Source organism: Notothenia rossii (assembly GCF_949606895.1).
Source record: "Notothenia rossii genome assembly, chromosome: 5".
NCBI classification, from domain to species: domain Eukaryota; kingdom Metazoa; phylum Chordata; class Actinopteri; order Perciformes; family Nototheniidae; genus Notothenia; species Notothenia rossii.
The window spans coordinates 71,007,723-71,028,019 of NC_136903.1; the positions used below are offsets into that span (position 1 = coordinate 71,007,723).

The window sequence follows — 20,297 nt, forward strand, 5'->3', positions numbered from 1 at the left end:
CCTAAAGTCCGCCTTGTAGTCTGTCTCTGCAGCAACAACCTGCTGACTGAACACCTCCTGCTCTACAGGCTTTGCTCCATTCAGGGCCACTATGAAACTAAACACCGACAAAACTCGGAACTAAATCAGCATTAAAGTCGATAAAATGTAGCAATGTTCAGAAATAATCTTTACTCATCTCATGCACGTGATGTGTGACTGGTTTCAGTGGTGGAAAGTAGCATTAGCTTAACTCAAGTACTCTACTAAAGCTACTTCACTTGAGTATGGATTTTATTTTGAAATGGGTTCTTTTGCCAACGATATGTTTGGACTATAGTGTCATCACTGCAGATTATTTGATGTATAACATAATGAGTTATGTTTTTGGCCACTTATAATATTAACACTGATAATAGTCATTATCCTCATCATTATCATTTCATATACCTCCTCACAAATACTAAGATACAATCATTTTGTGACAAATGATAAATAAATGCGTCTCATGTTGCTCAATTGTAAGGATTTTTAGAGCCCCTTATTATCACTTTATCATCCCTTTAGATTTATCTTGGGCCTGGCAGCCTTATAACTTGTAACCACTGTCGTAAGGTTTATAAACTATGTTATACAACTCCATTCATCTATGAGGTTGATAAAAATAAAACACCTTTCAGTATAATTGTCTTAACAAAAACGTAATGCTTTAACTAAGGTACTAAACACCTTAGTTAATGTTATGAAACATATGCAGTTATTTCAATTTTGATGTCACGCAAGTGTAATTTATGTCAACATTTTGCCTAACCAACATATTGTTGCTAGTAAGAAGATAATAAACTGTCAAATTGTTTTATTGTAGCAAAATCATCAATCCAATATTGATACATTAGTTCATTGGGTTTGTTCTACCTTCAAACTCCTTTATGTTCAATAACAGACATTTTTGCATGACTTGTTTTATTATTTAAATGCACAAAATCCACAAAGCATCCAAAGAGTGTCTTGTGGGCATGTTTGCAATAGTGCCCATCAGTGTCAGTTTGAACCTTTCTTAAACACACCTCCTCTTATTGTTCGAGGCACGTTTTCTTCATGAAAGCCAAAAAAAGCATAATAATAATGCCCATCTAATTCTGTAATAAAAACACACGTTTTGTTTAAAATAATACTTTAAGTGTCTGCTTTAATGGGCAGCCACTGATAAATGACTTTTTCTAGTCTAATTATCTAATTACTAGATATATTAATATAAATAGAATATCATATTCAAAGCAACATAAATAGGATTACATACAGTAATTACAGTAATACAATTACAGTGCGTTTCAAAGTCAAAACAACTACTGAAAATATATACAAATATAAAAAATTATTACAAACATTTCTTTTCCTGATAATGCTTGATGGCTTGACATATTATTGAAGCTACAATGTTATACACACATATGTGTCCCGTGGGGGGCATCTTTGCAACTAACTTCTATGTGACACTGGTCTGGATATTTCACATGTAGATATAGATTTGATCTAAATCTCACATAAGCAGAAATGAAAGGAATGTCTAATTAAAACGGTCCTAATGTATTCAGTAGAGGGCGCAAGGAGACAAAGTTACACCAGATTTGGAAACAGCTTTTCATTGGTGGAGAGCTGTTTCTGGTGGAGAATGAAATGTGAGACTCTGATGAGCTTCCTCTGTTTGGAGTTCCTTCATCTTTATCTCGCCTTAGCAATAAAGCTTCAGCCTCCTGTGCTTCATTATTGTGGACTTTATGCCATTCAACAACTCAGGGGGCCCTTCCGTTTCGTTTTTGAGGGGACTTCCACACCCTTCTGATCCACACACCAGCACTTGCCACGTTGCTTAGCTCGAGATGACCTACACTGCTCAAACAGAGCAAACAGAAATATAGTTTTTCAGCTGGGAATACAAGCACACATCTGTAGGAAAGGCTTTTTATTATTCCTCTCGTTTTGCAAACTCACCTGCTTCTTTCTGAAGAAACCACGCTTGTCACAGTTGGGCATGTAAATATCATCATCCTTCTTAAATACGTGGGCATCATCATGACCTTCGATAAGTGTAGTTATATATTTACGACATGGAGGCTGTAAGAGTTGAAAACAGATGTGAGTGCCTGACTGAATTCATGTCTCTACATTCTTTAGGTCAATCAGTAAAAATGATGTTGTTACCTCTTCCGGATCCTCAGTAGATGCTGGAGCTAGGATCAAATAGAGACAACACATTTAGCCTTGATCACTTCTTAAGTAAACACTTTAATCAAACAACAGTCATTCCATTCTCCACTACTCAACAACTTGAATGCATTTTACTCACAGTTATCTAGTAGCAATAATTATACTAAAATTACTATTAGATGAAGTAAAACCCATCTTGAAAATCATTAGTTATACTGCAAACTTTGAGCCATAAAAACATCTCCTTTGCTGAAACTCGTTGTGTAAAAACATGTTTTTCTGTTCAAATGCCCTCGTCACTCCACTCTTAACTCAGGATCACATTCACGGGAATTTACTGAATGCTCACTTGTTGCTAATTTGTTTCAAATCCTGACAAACAAATCAGCAAATGGTCAGTGTTGGTGAAACCCATACACCATGAACCTCACTTTCTTGAATCTCGTCTTACCTACTGTTGGGACACTTTCAGTCGGGCTGGTGCTGCTGGCGTTACTGCAGACCCCCCTGCCTTCCAGCAGGGCACGGAGGGGCCTCGGCTCATCCTCTGAAGGGGCACAACGCAGACCTTGGGCGCAGCTGAGAGTGTAAACCCCACATGCTTCTCCAATGGCCAGAGCGGTGGCATTTAAAGCTACGACCGGCTGACGTGGTGTGGGATTTGATTTGCAAGTGGCACATCCTCTGGACGGAGTGGTCAGCTGCACTGGGGACGACAGAGCCGGCTGGAGGAGTAGCAGCAACAGGATGTTTAAACACAGAAGCATCTCACACTGGAAGTTGTCCACCAATAAGGTAACAGTCCTACAAATGTACTCGTTGTATCAGGACTTTTGATCCCTCTCTATCCTAAAGTAATCCCTCTGAAGTGTGCCTGTGTTTAGAAAGCTGGATAGTAATTCCCTCAAGCCCAGGCAAAGTGATAATGAGGCTGAGAGACAACACTGGCAGCAGCTTTTAAAGAGTCGAAACCAGTGGGAAAAGGTATGGGAGGGTACGTGATGGAGAATGTTAGTTTTCCCTCTTGTTTTCACACAGCTGAGCACACCCCGTTTCCCTCGTATCCAAAACTCACTCACGCATGCTCATACCATTTGTTGTCTGTCATCCTGCAGGATAGTAATGTGTTTCTAAAACCACATAAATCACAAGTGTTTGCTATGTATGCTACTCCATTGCTCTGCCTGCTCCCCACTGAGAGGATAATTTATTAACCGAGGAGACACTTTTATGTAACCAACCAATCACAGCTCAGCAGATGAGAAATGATCCGTTTAGGCTTTTAAATCATTGCTTTTCATCATAAAAAACAAACATCAATTTGAATGATGTAACCTGCATGTATGCAATGTAATACCACCAGTAGCTGTAGTTGAAATGACCTCAAGGAAAAGCACAACATAAAATTAAGAAGCTAAGCCATCAGCATTTATTCAAGCACTGTCTTCACTGTAATTGTACAGTAGTTGTACATTTCTCAAGTAAATATAGTACTTTTCATATATTTATAGGAAAAGTTATTTTATATATTAACACTGTATATTTGATATACAAAACCTATAAGGGGATTGTGACAATGCAAACCTAGCTCCACCTTAACTTTAATAAATATTACTTACAGTTCATGACTATTGTTACCCAACATTATATATTATTTAAAATGCATATAAATTCAGTAAAAAAACACAAATCGTGACCAAACCTACTGGGGAAAAAATATTAATAATTTAAGCAGTGTTAAGTATTTAGTTTTTCAAAATGTTCATCCTTGTTTTGTTTTGACTTTAAATAGCAACCACTAAACAAAGCTAGAGCGTGTTGACAGTCTGTGACTGCAGGGCTACAGATTCAGAGGAATGGGCCGACACACAGAGAGGCTGAAGGAGTGCCACTCAACGCTGGATGACTAAGGCATTAATGGCCATGAGCAAAAAGTCCCACCCTGCAAATTCCACTGAGTCACAAACAGATTAATTAGAAGACACAATCTCAGAACTTGTCATAAATGTCACTTAAAGTACACGTTAGACTACTTGATGTGAAAATATAATAACACTGTGAAACAACAACACATTTTCTTTCTCTGTCCCTTACTGTGTTTGGATGTATTCGGCATGGGTTTATGAATTCATGAATTTTCATTAATTTGATAAGGTATTGTGGATTTTTTGGTAAAAACAACACAATCCAAATTTTTTATGAAGCTTTTGTAGCAGCTTCTTAATAAAAAAAATTGAAAATGTACTAGCCAATTTTATGATTAATATCATTATCACAACAACAATTGAAGGAAAAAAATCTAATAAAATTGCCACATTGCATCACTTTTAGCAAAGTAGCAAACAATCCCTTCCTTTCACACTTGCACAACTGTATCTGTGAACTCGGTATCAGTCAAAAGGGATTATGTGGAAACGTTGTCATCTTGACTTGGAAACGAATATTTTCAATCCTCGTTATTTTAACTAAAGATAACAACTTTGGCTACTCTGTGATTCTTGCCTTTCTAAAAGTATACAATTCTTCATTAAATATGACTGTAAATACACATTGTTATTTGTTTTTAAAAAAACAGTGGGATACCTATAGGAAAAGAAAACAATGTGGTAAAGGTGCCTCTTTTTAGTACGTTTTTTCTTTCAAGTTTTATGTGTAATGTTCGTGTAAATCATATGTTAAACACAATCTGTAAAACCTTTTGAAAGACTACAAAAACACACGGCAGTTCACAGGTTAAGGACTACACACTGTGTGTATGCTGTGATGTGATTGGTTGAGAGGGAGGGACTTCCGACGGAGCAGGTTGGACATAAAGTGACAGACTTCACCTCCTTAAAATTGGAAGAAAACCCGAAGGACGACGCATTACAAGTTATAAAACAGTAAGGAACAACATGAAACAAAGCGGGTGTGAATATCTTGTGTTTAACCTGAGATATAGTCCTATTTACAGTACCTTATTAGCCTTAACGTCGTACCGCTGAAAGCAGCTAGCCGGCCAACCGAGTCCTGTCTGTAGTTTAGGAAATACAATGCTGCGTTTAGGGTCGACTCGTAAAACGAAAGATCGGAGAAGTTTACACGTTACAAATAAAAATATAAGGTGATCGCTAGCATATTAGTTTATTTTACAAAAACAAATGATCAGTTGGCTCCTACACTATATTATAAATATTTTGTTATGGCTGTGAACTTATTTTGAAAAGATGAAGGCCATTATTTCAAGGAACCGACATTTTTTTCAAGCAACGAAACTACTTGACTACTTACGTCAGTCTTTATAATACTACCATATACAGTCTCCTACCATACTACCGTAATAATAGAATATACAGTCTATGAATAACCAACGAAAACATATTTTGCATTTAAATAATAATTTATGAATTTGAAAAGGTCAAACAAACCATACCATAATAAATGCTCCAGCGTTGAGCTGATGGGTAAAGGGATTAGTTGATGGACAGAACAATTATCTTCAAATGTATTATATCCTCTTTTTTTTCTTGTTTTAGTGTTTAAAGGGATGGTCTATTTTGTAGGCCTTTATTGAAAAAAATGATGATACATTGTGAAACTAATAGTTAGATTAATTTAATTCTTAAAGGATTAGGTATTAAATTGATCTAATCTCTGCTTGCAGTCCTACATTATCAAGTGTTGGAAAACAGGTTTGCTGTTTTTCAGAGAGAAAAGGACCAGAAACACTGAGTCATAGTTTTGCTGTTACTCAAGCATTAGCAGATAAGCCAGTTTATCCTTCATCCTTTTTTTAAAGATAATTTTTAGGCTTCATTTCATTTATTTGACAGATGACAAAGTAGAAATGGGTGTAGAGAGTAGGAAAACTAAGACTTTACGGTTATATGGCTTTAACCACCCGGCTACCAAAGTGCTGGGAGCCAGTCTATACTTGAGTCAGTTGGAGTTCATATGGGGTGGAAGACACCCAAGGGAGACACCTGACCATCATAGGGCTAATACAAACAAGGGATTCCCGTTCGTGCCTGTTGGCAGTGTACAATCACTGTCCAGGCCTTTGCTTGTCTCTGGAATGTGGGATTAAATGGAAATGGAAAAACACAAACACATCAACTCCTCACAGGCAAGGTTTGGCCTGAGGACCAACGTTGTCAGGCAACAGTGATAATCATGTTGTGGTTAAGGGGTTTGCTTTGGTTTTAAGGAGGACCTGTGCTGTTTGTCTTAAAGCTATCCCTGTTCCCGACAAGCTTCTGTGGCTATAACAATTCACTGAACAAACGTTGGTGATTTGTTTGCGTCACAACAAAAACTTGAGGCACAAATTACCTACTTAATTTTCTTTATGCAAATATCTAATGTTTAGAGCTGCAAAGGCAAAAAAGGAAATTGCCGACTTAAAATTATTAGCCAACTAATTCCATTATACATCTACTCTTTTCATAATTTTCGGACATTTTATAGACTTCTAACTACTATCTAATCAAATAATCAACACACTGAAAAAAACGGAATAATATCATATATATAGCAATTATCTAAAGTTCAAATAGCTTCAACTTAATTGTATTGGTTTCAACCAACCTAATACAGTTATGTGACATTTGTTGTAGGGCTGCCCGATTATGGCAAAAATCATAATCTCGATTATTTGGGTCAATAATTGATATCACGATTATTAAAAACGATTATTCATTTACTTTGAAAACATCCATTTATTGAAAAAAATGGAACAGTATGTTTTTAACAGTTGATTACCCTGAATTTTAACTATAATTCAACTGAAAAAATAAAAAAATTAAAGAATAATCATTTTATTTCGATTACGTTGTTTTCATAATCATTGCAAGCCAAAATCGTAATTGCGATTCAAATACGATGAATTGAGCAGCCCTAATTTGTTGACATAATACATTTAATTAAAGTCAACGTTTCAGTTTTTTCAGTGCAGATTTTTCAACAATAAAAAACACTAATCTTACTCGGGCTGCTTTTGTAATAATGTTCTCTAAATCAGTAAAACCTCTTTTGATTTGTTTTTCTGTGTGCCAGTTTGTAATGATTTTCAGACATGGACGACATAAACCTTCATTATCGCTTTCTGAACTGGAGGAGGCGAATTCGAGAAATTCGTGATGTGCGAGCGGTGCGTTACCGGGAGCGACTCAAAAGGATGCTGAGAGACGGAGACATACTCAGGTAACAGTGATGAGTACCAAGTGTGTGAGACACAAAACATGTTTGTGTTTTAGTTCCATATTTTATGCCAGAGCTTTTCCCTTGTTTGCTGAATCAGCATCACACTTTGTTTACATTTTGCAAGTTAAGATTTGTTATATTTTCCTTTTTTCTTCGTAGGTATCATGGGAATTCAGATGAAGTTGGCTGTTTTGTGGCGGCCAGGCCATTGTCCAGAAGAAATCGCTATTTTGAAGTAAGGCTTGATCATTCACATTGTGTCCTTACGAGTCTCAGTGTGAACTTTAGCTCTTCCACATGATGTTGGGTTTGGCTCAAATAGATTTCAAAACAAAAATAAAATGTAATCTTTTTGGTAAAAACATTGCAGTGTGTTAGAAACTGTCAGCATTTCATTTCCTGGGACTAGAAAGTGCATTCAACATTCTCTCACAGCAGTGAAGAAGATACATATTTATGTAGCATACATTTTTTACAATAGTTTTAGGACACAGTCCATGTTTTGTGTTGATAACAGGAGAGTTGGCAGCAAATTGTGTCTGACTGCTTTCCTTCATCTTAATGGGCCTTACCGTAAAATAATTCTCAATCATTCCTTGGAACAGCATCGTTCATGAGAAACAACGTTTTTCATATTGGAAACACGTGTGTTGCGTCACTTGGAAGCTCTTTCTACACTCACACTGAAATGTGTGCCAAAACCATTTACCCCAAAGTCAGGAGCATTAAACTGTGCATCCTGAACATCTCTTCTTAAAATACTTTAATGACACAATGTGCACGTCTTTTAATCACATCATTTTAATTGTAAAACCTTTGTGACTGTGAAGGGACAACAATATATGTTTCGATCAAAGAGGAGACCAAGCAGAAAGAGTTTTAGTCGTCCAGATATTCAGTACATTGATTCATCAGCCACATTTCATGCTCTGTTTTTCTGCTGTAAGTTCAGTAACATAGTTTCACTTCATACAGAGGGTGTTTTAAGCCCTACACGCTTATTTGCCTTCAATCTACGCATGTCATATCTCATTCACAATGATCATAAGGGCATATTTTGAACTTGAAACTCTCTGTGCATGTTTTAAAAGACCATTCCTTGAATTCAGACGGAGGCAGACAAAAACATCCGTCATGTCTCTAGTCCGAAACAATCGATTCTGAAGGCGGAGTAAACAGTACAGCTGATGCTGGCAGATCTTTCTAGCTGTACCTAGCTAATTAAGATCATGTAAGTTTAAACATCTTTGACCTGTAAGCCTCTGTTTATAGCGGACTTGTTTCAATATGAGAAATATTTACTTAATGGCTGCATGCATGATATTGTGCTGAATGCTATCAACAAGTCTTAGTCACCTGGGGGCAGATTGTTATTTGTACACAGCCTCAGCCGGCAGCCGGTATGAAGTGTCAGTACTGAACTAACACTACATTCACAGCTGCTTCATACATATATTTGTAAATATGAGTCAGTGATGGTAGTTGACTTGATGGGTGTTCCACCTTCATCCTATACGTGGGACCCTGACAAACTGGTTTCACAAAGCCAAAATAATATGCAGCTCTTTACAAATCCTGTGCTTTTTTGCGAATGTTGATAGTCTAGACACTGTAGTTCAAAAACAGCCCAGCACAGTGACGGTTTCTCCGGATGAACCACGTTGAAACTTGCCCAACACACAAACACATCCTGCCCCGGTCTGACTCGTAGTGAAACACTAACTAGCCCACTCAGCCTTTATTCTTGCATATTCTTCATCATTGTGACTCACTTTGTGGGAGTCACGTAGGAGGAGGGAAAAGCTTTTCTGGGTAAATGGATATAGAAGCTAATAAATCATAGTTAAGAAGTTGCTGGTAGATTTTAGGGTTCGGCTGCATGTTCATCTGGGAAAGAACTTCGACGTTTCCTCTGCTCTTTGCCCTGGCCAGCAGCGCTCCGATATCCGGCTCCCCAGGGAGGAGGTCATGTGGCCACTATTCAGTTATGATAACAATGCTGAAGGCCAGCTCTTTACTTCAGGGTTTTCACTTTGAACAAGCATGCCGTTTTGAACCTAGAGAGGCCATATAATTTTAAGTTGACTTGGAAATAACATGATATAAAAAGAGAAGTCATGCTAACTCAACAGCAAGTTGTCTCGGGTTGTAAAAAGCCTGAAGGAGCAGAAACCGAAAGCATTTCTAGCACATATACTCGAAGCAGCCAAGTGGACATTTTGTAAGTTGCCTCTTACCATAATGTGTGTACAACTAGGATGTAGTCAGTTCACCACTTTAACTGAGATGTCTCAACAACTATGGGATGGATTGTAATGCTATTTTAAACGCACACCATTGGTCTGCAGAGAATCATTTCTTCTGGCTTTGGGGAACCCCCGACACCAGTAGCAGCACCGGCATCACAAATATATTTGTCTCCCATCAGCCTTACCTGTACTTAAGTGTGTTAGAAAGCGTATATTTGCTTATTCATCATTATAGCAGCTGCGTAGCCCTTTCATTAAGAGCCTGCTAGAATTAGCATTTAGCTCAATGATCAAGATTCAACTCTTAGTCTTGTTTTTTTACAATCAAATGCCGTATTAGCTTAATAAACAGGATGACTTTATCTGTTTATTTGTGAACATAAGATACACGTTCTGTGCATGTTTTTTAATTAGTATTTCATTGGCTGAATCACCCATACTGTATGACCACATCCAACAAAAGAAATACAAAGAAAGAAAATGTCTGATAAAAAAAAGAAAGAAAATAATCTGCGTCCTCCACCCTCCCTTCATGCTCCTCCTCAGTCCTTTTCTTCTGGCTTAACAAGGTTTGCTCTGCTTATGCACAATAGAAACAGCCTCCCACACATTATGTGTAACCAGTAGTTCATGACCTGTCGTTTTGGATGTAAAAAGAGCTGCTTTTGAATTCATGATTGACGTCCTAATATGTGTAAGAACAATGTGTATGACCCCTCACATCATTGAGAAGTTCAATTGGCGTGATTACCATTTTCAAACATCCTCAAGATAATCTGTTTTTTTGGAGTCCCTAACAAGAATCAAACCACCTCGGGAACGGGAAGTGTGATCTTTAACTGCAGTTTCTCTGAGATAATTCAACCTGTGGTGTGTTCAGGTGACCATCGTCGACACAGGAGTGAGGGGAATGATCGCGGTGGGCTTGGTGCCTCAGCACTACAAGCTGGACCATCAGCCGGGCTGGCTCCCCCACTCTGTGGCCTTTCATGCTGATGACGGCAAGTATGTGATATTATACATTTGTTCTTATTATACAGGTGGACTTTATTCTAGGAAATAATATAATGGCTGGTCATTTTTATTAGGAGTAGGGACATGTTGATACATCTGACTATTGCAATATTTAAAAAACATTGTATCACTGCATCTGATGAAATATTAAATACATATTTCTGTTTTCCTAGTGTCTAAATTGGCAACATCTGAAACTCTTGAGCCTTCCCTTCTTGTCTTTCCGCAGATTGTACAATGGCAACACTGTAGGACAGCAGTTTGGTCCAAAATGCTGCAGAGGAGACAGAATCGGCTGTGGCGTATCTCTGGACTCTGATGATGGACAGCTCACTGTGTTTTTTACAAAGAATGGCAAAGAGGTAAGTGCTACTTCACCCTGAAATGATTCACCTCATACAGAATGTATTCAGCTGTTACACATTTATATATCAATGTATTCAGAGTTCAAAGCTAAAGCAGTTTGTGCCTTTGTGCCTAGGTCGGCAGTGTGGAGGTCCCAGCCTCTCCTGAGGCTTTTTACCCCGCCGTGGGGATGCACTCTTTGGGGGAAGAAGTTCTGCTGGACCTGAACGCTGAGTGGGGGGTGGAGGAGGATGATGGACAGATGATTGTGGATAGTCATGAAGAGGACTGGAGCCGTCTCCATGACGTCAAGGTGACCGGCACGGTAAGTGTTGCTGAGAAAATTGACATCATTTTGATCATTTCTACTGTGAGCAGGTCTGCCACTCAGTGACATACGAGCAGGAACAGGCCAATTAAAGCACGTATCTTCTTGCCACAAGTGCATTTACTAATGTATTCATTACTGAAATATGTAAGCTCTACAACATAAGGGATGTTATAAATAGCAATATACATATTTCAAACATTTAAATCATTAAATATGTACCAACATAGGATAAGTGGAGTTAGAGAATGTAATAGTAGGCGTAATGTACAAACAGTAAAACAGTTGCTGTACAGTTACTTTTTATGTACAGTAACAATAATGAAACAGTGTTTATGGTTCAGTAGTGCTAATGACATATTTGATAAGTATGAATGATGCAAAAACATGTAAATAAACAAATCAAATACATTTGTGCAGTGGTAAGTGCAACGTTGCTTTTGGAGAGGTAAGTGTTTCTCTGGCCTTCATGTCCAGGACCCGTGACACACAGACTGACCAAGTCCAACGCTGTCTATTCACTTGACTCTATTCAAAATGGTTGGTTTATTTAAATAACACTAAAAAGGATTGTCCAGATTTACGATCAGTAAGGCAAAGTGCAAACACCTAGATGACAAACCCTTAAGTCTCAGATAATCAATATAGAAATAGACGTTATTATTATCTTTTGCTAGATACCTGATAAGAGGAGCAGCAGATATTCTCTGTTTGTTTCTCCCAGTCTCTCTGCGGGGGTATCCTCCCTCCCTGTCTCTCTACGGGGGACTCCACCCTCCCTGTGACGGCAGGCCTTCAGTGTTTGTGTCTGACTCAGGACACATTACGCACAAAACCTGAATAGGATGGGAGGGGCTCGCGGCTCACTAGCCCTCAGGCAGTACCTTTATGCCACCCGCACATTTAATGATCCTTTATTTGTACCAATGTGGCCCTGTCCTGTATGAATGCAGGGCTGAGCTCCCCTGCAGCGCATCAATTACACAGGAAAGCTGTCAGGACACAAATGAAAAGGGTTATTAATAAAGACGGATTGGTGCTTTTCTGTGGAATTGCTCCTGAGGGCCAGAGCTGTTTGCTTTGATGTTTTTAATTGTGACGTTTACGTTTTTGGATTACAGCTTGGTGTGTTTCTATTATCAAACAATCTCTGTTTCTGGGTTTCTTCATCTACTTGCATATTCACTGGAGCGCCTGTGTAACTCACGAGGCTGTGCTGACTGCCAGAAAGACATTAAGAGGACACAAGCAATCTGGAAATGAGTCAGAATGTCCTCTTTCAAAGGAGCCTGCTGCTTCTTAATGATAGAGGAGTGAGTTTAACTTTGCTAATCGATAACCATGGTAGTAATTAGATGTTGGCCCTGGACGCTCAGATATGTTCCCTATCTTTTTATCTTCAGCCAGTTGTATTGCGTTCCCTTGTGTTCAGCTACTGCTCTGATGACATTTAGAGAAGGTCACTCTGGAAATGGACCCAGTTTTCCTGCTGTTGATGTTATCCTCTGCTGCTTGTAGTAAACAGTAATGTTATCTTCTTGGCTTTCCTTACCCAAACACTTTGGAGCAGTCAGTGATGACTAATCCAAATCCTGACCCCTTTTTCTTTGAGGACAGGAAGTATTGCATGCAACAGGATAATTGAGTAATAAAACACATTCTTTCATCTTATGTAACTAATGTCTCTATCAGCATGAGAGGAAGGCAGCAGTGCACATCAGACAAGCTAACACTAGCTAGTGACTGGGCCGAACTCAGGAGTCATTATAATAATTGAATAAATTCTTCCTCCAGTTTTATTGACATACCTAAGTATACGGTTGGTGTAACATCCTGCTTGACAATAGTTGGGCAGTGTTTACGCTCATTTATGTAAATAGTAAGAAGACCCAGATGATTGTGAGGTTAAATGGGGCAAGACTTCTGCTCTCTATGTGGGACAGATGCACTGCTTAAAGCAAGCCACTATGACTTTTGTGAACAGCAGCCATTAGGGATGTAACGACATATTGAATATCGCGGTAGATAAACGTCTCAATACCGTTGTGAGAGTGACAAAATCTACCGCAATTTTTTTTTTTTAATTAACAATATATCGTTTTTAAAAACCTTTATTTAACCAGATGGTCCCATTGAGATCATCAATCTCTTTTTCAAGGGAAGCCTGTCCAACATGGCAGCAAGTAGGTTACAACATGAACATGAAAACAACAGATAACACAAAAGGACATGGTATTTACAGGGCTACATGTACATACCTAGAGACATTGACAAGTACCAACAGTATATTTATATCTCGCCCTGTCAATAAGCCTCACCTTCTTGGCCAAAACTGTATTGTTTTTGAAGTGGTGGAGAGACAATGCACAGTTTGACCCACTGCTGTCACCCATGGCCAAAGCATGTCTCTCTGTCCCAGGAACATCAGTACCAAGCGAGAGAGTTCTTTCCACAGCAGTGGGGATATTGCAAACGCCCAAACATCCCAGCTTCTACCTGGAAATGTGGACACGCTCATATTGCTAAAAGATAACCTTGATGATGCTGAGTGAGTGAGTTAGAGTTGAGTTACTTGAAAAACTAAAGTGAAACTTGATTTATTCTATTGCAGGGTCTGATTATTCTATTGTTGACACTTTAAAATACTACTATCCTACTAAAATGCTGTACAAATCAGATTTATTATTTAATAAAGAAAAGAAATTCACATTTTTTCTTTCTTTTTTAATATCGCGATAAATATCGTACCGTGGACTTTTTATCGTGATATTATCGTACCGTGAGTTTTTGGTATCGTTACACCCCTAGCAGCTATTGAGGCCACAAGTGACAAATATGATGCGATGCTTCATGTCAAACAAATCAAATCGCATTATACTCATACAGACAATTATTACAAATCACCCATTTGTTCTAAAATGATGTAACAGTGACACAAGTACAGTAACACAGACAAACAAAATTGTCATAAAATAATCTTATTGATGCATTTATGTTAAATATGTAGCTCTCTCATTAGCCACCAACATACGTTCATACTAGACTAAATTAGGCTGTAGAACTAAGTGTATTGGATTCAGCAAGGATGTGCTTTATTACTCAATGTTTTTAATTTCTAAGACGAATATAGTCACGAGTACACAACCCTGACATTTGATCATGTTTCATAGTAATTGTGGCTAAGACATATTGTATGCAGTGACAACCAATTTGGCAAGAGAGTGTATTTACACATTAAGAAGCACAATAAGGAACAATAGATTTGATTTGCTGTCATTGTTATGGCCACCTCTAATATTCCCTCTTTTTGCTTCAGCTCTTTTGGTCTTGATCCTCTCACAAGAAGATGATCTGTCTCCAGATCAGATGTTCTGTGCCGAGCAGTTTACTGTATGTGTTGTTTCCACAGCTGCTGGAGTACGTGGGTAAGGGGAAGAGCATCGTGGACGTGGGCTTGGCTCAGGCCCGGCGGCCCCTCAACACGCGCTTCCACTACTACGAGCTGGAGATCACAGACCCTGGAGAGAAGTGCTACATCGCCCTGGGGCTGGCACGCAGGGTAACAGCCTCACTCATAACACTACTGATCACACATGTCTTTATCAATGACACACCATATCACTTTTTCCCCGCACTCTGCTGGTTTTCTGTCGGTAAAGAAAACGTCTCTTCCCCCCCCCCCCTCACCTCGTCATCGCGTTTCCTCATGTGCACCGCTGCTCTCACTGTTTCCAGTCTGAGTGATGGATGACCGAAAGAGGAAAAGCTAACAACTGAATAAATATTGTCTCATTTTACCCCTGCATCTGGTCTTCCATAAAAAGCAGGTTGTTCCATTGACATGCTAATCTACCATGTCGACTACAACACTGCAGTCAGGTTCATGAGAGGTTATTGAAAAAGTGTGAGGGGAGAATATCTGATCTTAGCTCGCTTTGTTCCAGCTTTAGAAAAGAATAAAAAGGAATTCAAAGTATGCATGAGTTCCTCAGGCGAAGCAATTAAAGGTTTAATCTGAATTAACGAGGTGATATTAAATCATAAAAGATAACAGCAAGCACTGATCCGTATTTTGTAAATAAATTAGGACTGAGAGAAGACTTGTTGAAGGACATGAAGCTTCCTCCGACTCCTCGCCAGTCGTCTGTGCACGCAGCGCCCTCGGGTCACACTCGCTGGAGAATAGAGCTTTGTCATTTCGCTGATTGTTTCCCAGGAAGTGTATTTCTCAATGCGTCTGCGGTTTTGGAGGAGCATTGTAAATCCTTCAAATGGTCATTCCTGAGGTTACGTTCTGTCGTGTGTGTGTGTGTGTGTCCCCCCCCCTCCGTCAACCCACCAGCCTGCTGATGGGAAGCATTACCTCTCGCTGCAGAAATCAAAACAAAGGTGTCTCTCTGGCTCGTGGTAACACATGCTTCACGTTTTCAATTTGCTCAACGGTTGCTTATATTGGATGAAGAAGCATTTGTTGTCAGTGCATTCCTTTTCTCTTCTGTTGCTCCAGGCGACAGGCTTATTTGCTTCTACGCACCTTATCTACTTAATTCTATGGTATTTGCGTCAGTCTTCTCTTCTCATGCTTCATCTCACCTGTTGCTGTGCTCATCACCTCATCAGTGCACTTCTCACAAGGGCTTATATGGTTACTTAGACTTCTCACTGTAAGGTGTCATCTGTTTTATTACAGGAAATCCAATTCAAGAATCCCTCCCTGAAAGTTGCCGCAGATGATTTAGTCTGTCCATCAAACCCTCTGTAAATGACACTTTCCCAGAGCTAGATACAAAGTGTCTAGCTCTATTTGAAGAAGCAAATAGTTGTCTGGACAGGATTAGGTTAGGGGTCTTAAATGGAAATGATGTTCTCCATCTCCACTTACTGGGAATAAACAAGTGCAGTGAGCAGACTTCTCAACGTTCTGCATGGATTCTGCACTGTAAACACAGACTCACAGTTATGGATGTTTTATTTAAGCTACCTGGGCCTCTGAGCAATTTTCAGTTACAAATCACTTTGGTAGCCAACCCAATGAACTGTGTTATGGTAGTGATTAATAAGGAAACCAATAGATGATGTCTTTTTTTCTGCAGCTTGTCCAATATGTCAATATAATTAGGTAAAACTCCTCAAGATAATAATCAAAAATACCTTTGTTGAGATATCGCAATCAAAAATATTTATTACCTAAAGACATTATATTGACATTATTATGTTCACAATTGAGTGAGCTAACAGCTAACCTCACAGCACAGTTGTCATGTCTCTCTGCACCTGGGATTCCTAACCTCCTGACACCTCAGTCTAAACACTGACATTTTCTGGATGCCAAAAGCTACAAACAATGTTTGTTATTCATGAAGCAAAATCTTGTTTTTGAAGTTTGAGTCTGTCTCAAGGGAAAGAAACTTGAGGGTGTGCTTATCGATCTTAAGATGTCTCTTTCTCCTTTGTCTCACAGGACTACCCCAAAAACAGACATCCAGGCTGGAGCAGAGGGTCTATAGCCTATCATGCAGGTCAGTGCAGTCGTGATGGTGCATGTCGATCCGTCAATGTGATAGTTCTGCATTCAAATTCAAACCGTATTAAACTGCCATTGTCATTGTGGTCAGTGTAAGTGTTACATATCCTCTCTTATGTTTCGTACTGTACACATTACCGGTTAGCGATCACTAACAGCACCAACTTGTCTCATGTTTCTGGCAATAATATAAGCTGCATATGTATTATTTATTGGTTGCCATGCCAGTTATAATTGAATATGTAAAAGCTGTCTTCCACCAGCCAAAAAAGTGTATTTCAGAAAAGAGTTCCCAATGAACTTGTGAGTGTAATTGCTCCAACCGAATGTTTGTTCTTCCCTGGGTTTCGCCTTGGTTTCCTCTTGTTGCTCTGGTTTCATCCCACAGCAGGTCAGACGAACTGGAAACTTTCAAATGCCTGCAGGGCTGAGTGGGAATGAGTTTGTCTGTCTGTAGTTGTCTGAGCAGGACCAGTGGCTCAGTTAACAAATGGACGGATATTAGTTTACACTGCTCCACCCAACAGAAAGATGTTGTTAGCCGAGGCAGATGTTGTCTTGTGTCTTGAGTGTATCACGCCCACACGCATGTGACACAAAGCACTGATCGACGCCCCTGTTGTTCTTCGCAGATGATGGAAAGTTGTTCCAGGGCAGCGGGGTCGGGGACGCGTTTGGCCCGCGCTGCTTTGAAGGGGATATGATGGGCTGTGGGATCATGTTTCCACGTGACTACAGCCTGGACGCTGGAGGTGAAAGTCTTCATAATGTTTCCAAAAGCACTGTGCCTCAGCATGTACCACCTCTTATAAGCTTTCTTTCTATTTCTCTGTCTGGGTTCTCTCAGATGACGTAGATGATTGGGACTTTGACGTTATTCCCAAACCCAGTGAAGTTCAGAATGATCTGTATGCAAACAATGAAGAAGAGGAGGAGGAGGAGGAGGGAGAAGATTTGGAGGGGAGGAAGGTCACGGTAAGATACTTTCAAGAGGAATATAAAATAGGGACTCTTAAATCCTTCAGTAGTTTCACACATACAAGGAATGTGCTTTGGTGTATACATAAACACAGTCAGGAAAACGCTATAAGAATACTGTGTATACATTTAAAAATGAAGTGTACAAATATTCATATTATCCCCTTGTGTTTAACAGGTGTTCTTCACCAGAAATGGAAAGGTGGTGGGCCGGAGGGACGTGGCCTTACCTGTGGGGGGCTTGTACCCCACTATAGGCATGATGAGCACTGGGGAGAAGGTCAAAGTGGACCTGCACCCCCTCAGTGGCTGAGTAGAGTGGAGAAAAAACTGCAGAGAAATCAGAGCATGGACGAATAATTGAGCTCTGGTACATTTTTGGAGATCAGATACTAAATAATACCTCCACATCAAAATGCTCCAAGATGTGACTTGAAGAGTCCAGTGTAGAAGTGACTGTGGCTCATGCTGTAAGAATGATCAACATAATGTATGTTAATTTTACATGCGTGCCTTAAAGTGCTTTTATAATTCATGTTTTTCAGAAAATCCAGTGGTTTGCATAGGGAACACTTTTCTCATCACTATGAGTAAAGTTCATTGAATGCCAAAGAAAGGGTCACACCAGAATGAATGTTAAAATCCAATCAGAGCAAATGCCAGCCAACATGTGAACCCTCTTATCAGCAATAGATATGTGACAGCAGGCTGAGACACACTGCTCATCACCGGAGGTCTGCTGTACCTCCTATCAACGGTGTGTTACTGACACTCAGTGGTGAGAGGGAGACATGCTCACATAGTCTTCCAAACGAAAGAAGTGGTGCACTGAATGGACAGTGCCTTTACTTAAATCAGCTGCTTTACACGTGTGAGTTCATATTCTGACATGGACTCATTACGCCATGTTTTGTGCAAACCTGCAATAGGAATAATGGGATGATTACATTTCCAAACATGTTGCTGAAGCTAAATCCAAAACTGTTTAATTGTCCTCTTGGGGGAAGCAGTTTGAAAAGCTGAATTCTAAATTAGGATTGTTTTAATATCATGACTTGCTTTTGTCCTCTTTTAATATATGATGTTAACCAAAGTGTACACGATGTAATGTAATCCAAATCATATGCTGGACATAATCACTGAAAAGATGCAAAAGAGAAACCAAAATTCATTTTTCCCCTTTTTATCTCGCGGTTTACCTTAAACTCCCGACAAACCAAGAGTAAAAGTGATCTCTATATCTAAGTTAACATAGTAATGATGGATACAATGGAACCTCATCGTTAGGGTTTAAGGGGAAATAGAAACTAAGTTGTCTCAGACTATTAGACTCTGTCACAACAAGAATCATTAAGGACTTAACATGGTATAGAAGTACATTTCAAGAGATTTGAATGTTGAAAATGAAGCCATACTGTAATATGTGCTGCTCTCAGGTATATTTGAAAATCCAAATTCACATGCCTCGTCTTTCCTGGTTATTTTTGTGATGTTGCTGTATGTTCAAGTCAACCATTGATTGTCACAAGCCTGTATTTCTTTTAACAACTGTGCCTATTTTCCTTATAAATCTTATCTTTTTGACATTGAAGACTGTTAAAGGAGAATTTGTGATCCCCTCCCCAACTCCAAGTAAATGCTAAATGTTCCTATTGTTTTATTTTTTGCGACAACATTTTGCACACCTACTTTGATTTCTGTGATGCAATTGGAAGTTATTCATGCAAATATAATAGGCTGTTAAAACTAGCTGTATATCATGGCTATAATAAACACACATAGTACTTCTTTAGGCCTAAAAGCCTGACTGCTTTTAAAGGCTTGACCTAATGAGCAAAGTGCCTTGTTTAATATTCCATACGAGTGCTGGAAATGTCACATTATGGGATGCATGTTGCATAAATAAGGAGACATTGCATCCATGAAGTATCTTCCTGGTCAGCAAGACAATTTAAAGGCTGTTGCTCATGTGATGCTCAACTGCTGCTAAGTGTGTGCCGAGGGAACGCTCTGCACATCATTATATCAGCCCGTACTGTAGAGGGGTGTTCTCGTGTTTGTTATTCACTTTTCACTGTCATCGTCCACATTTGTGTTAGTGGTCATCTTATCATGGGAGCTAATGATGGGCGTCGGCTGCTGTTGGACGCATCAACTCACCTTTAATGTTTAGCCCCACTTTATATTTGATTTAATTAATCATGAATGAAGTTTGTTATTCTCAGTCCAGCCCTTGTGTAAATCCTGTAATGTATTTTTTTTCTTTTGTTCTTCTTGACTTTTCCTTGTCTCTTTTCCCTTAAAGCATAATATAAATGACATTGGACATTTACTGACTTAAAATGCTAATGAGATCATCTTAGATGTCTTTTAGAATGCAGAACGGATATTTGAATCGCTAAATTATTTATGTATGCTGAATTTTTCTTCCCTGAACTGCATGGTCGGACCGGAGTTAAATTATCACAGTTATTATTGTCTTAGCATTTCA

At 39.1% G+C, this 20,297-nt stretch overlaps 2 protein-coding genes across 3 annotated transcripts; one reads left to right on the forward strand and one right to left on the reverse strand.

Annotated features, from left to right (window-relative positions):
* Positions 1-925: 925 nt before the first annotated feature.
* LOC307040028 (insulin-like growth factor-binding protein 6) lies at positions 926-3,575 on the reverse strand. 2 transcript variants are annotated; one of them, XM_079682528.1, is made up of 5 exons: positions 3,279-3,575; positions 2,639-2,912; positions 2,182-2,210; positions 1,972-2,094; positions 926-1,869 (listed from the first exon to the last, which is right to left on the reverse strand). In XM_079682528.1, exons 1-5 carry the CDS (start codon positions 3,279-3,281, stop codon positions 1,765-1,767), a joined length of 534 nt encoding a protein of 177 aa, XP_079538654.1. In that variant the 5' UTR covers positions 3,282-3,575; the 3' UTR covers positions 926-1,764. The 2 variants fall into 2 exon arrangements, with proteins under 2 accessions (XP_079538654.1, XP_079538653.1); XM_079682527.1 differs by lacking the exon at positions 3,279-3,575 and having other exon boundaries at positions 2,639-3,262.
* A 1,347-nt stretch (positions 3,576-4,922) lies between these two features.
* LOC307040027 (SPRY domain-containing protein 3-like) lies at positions 4,923-20,138 on the forward strand. Its single transcript, XM_079682526.1, has 11 exons — positions 4,923-5,069; positions 7,222-7,368; positions 7,528-7,603; positions 10,498-10,622; positions 10,861-10,993; positions 11,113-11,301; positions 14,714-14,863; positions 16,766-16,823; positions 17,461-17,580; positions 17,676-17,803; positions 17,985-20,138. The coding sequence occupies exons 2-11, from the start codon at positions 7,241-7,243 to the stop codon at positions 18,117-18,119; spliced, it is 1,242 nt and encodes a 413-aa protein (XP_079538652.1). The 5' UTR covers positions 4,923-5,069; positions 7,222-7,240; the 3' UTR covers positions 18,120-20,138.
* The last annotated feature ends 159 nt before the right edge of the window (positions 20,139-20,297 follow it).

Excerpts from the sequence above, each read along its gene's own strand:
- LOC307040028 (XM_079682527.1), bottom strand. The coding sequence starts at position 2,954 with ATGCTTCTGTGTTTAAACATCCTGTTGCTGCTACTCCTCCAGCCGGCT. Across the intron at positions 2,211-2,638 it reads TGAAAGTGTCCCAACAGTAG|CTCCAGCATCTACTGAGGAT; the intron begins GTAAGACGAGAT and ends ATTTGATCCTAG. Across the intron at positions 2,095-2,181 it reads CTACTGAGGATCCGGAAGAG|CCTCCATGTCGTAAATATAT; the intron begins GTAACAACATCA and ends CAACTCTTACAG.
- LOC307040027 (XM_079682526.1), top strand. The coding sequence starts at position 7,241 with ATGGACGACATAAACCTTCATTATCGCTTTCTGAACTGGAGGAGGCGA. Across the intron at positions 7,604-10,497 it reads GAAGAAATCGCTATTTTGAA|GTGACCATCGTCGACACAGG; the intron begins GTAAGGCTTGAT and ends TGGTGTGTTCAG. Across the intron at positions 16,824-17,460 it reads GTCTATAGCCTATCATGCAG|ATGATGGAAAGTTGTTCCAG; the intron begins GTCAGTGCAGTC and ends TGTTCTTCGCAG.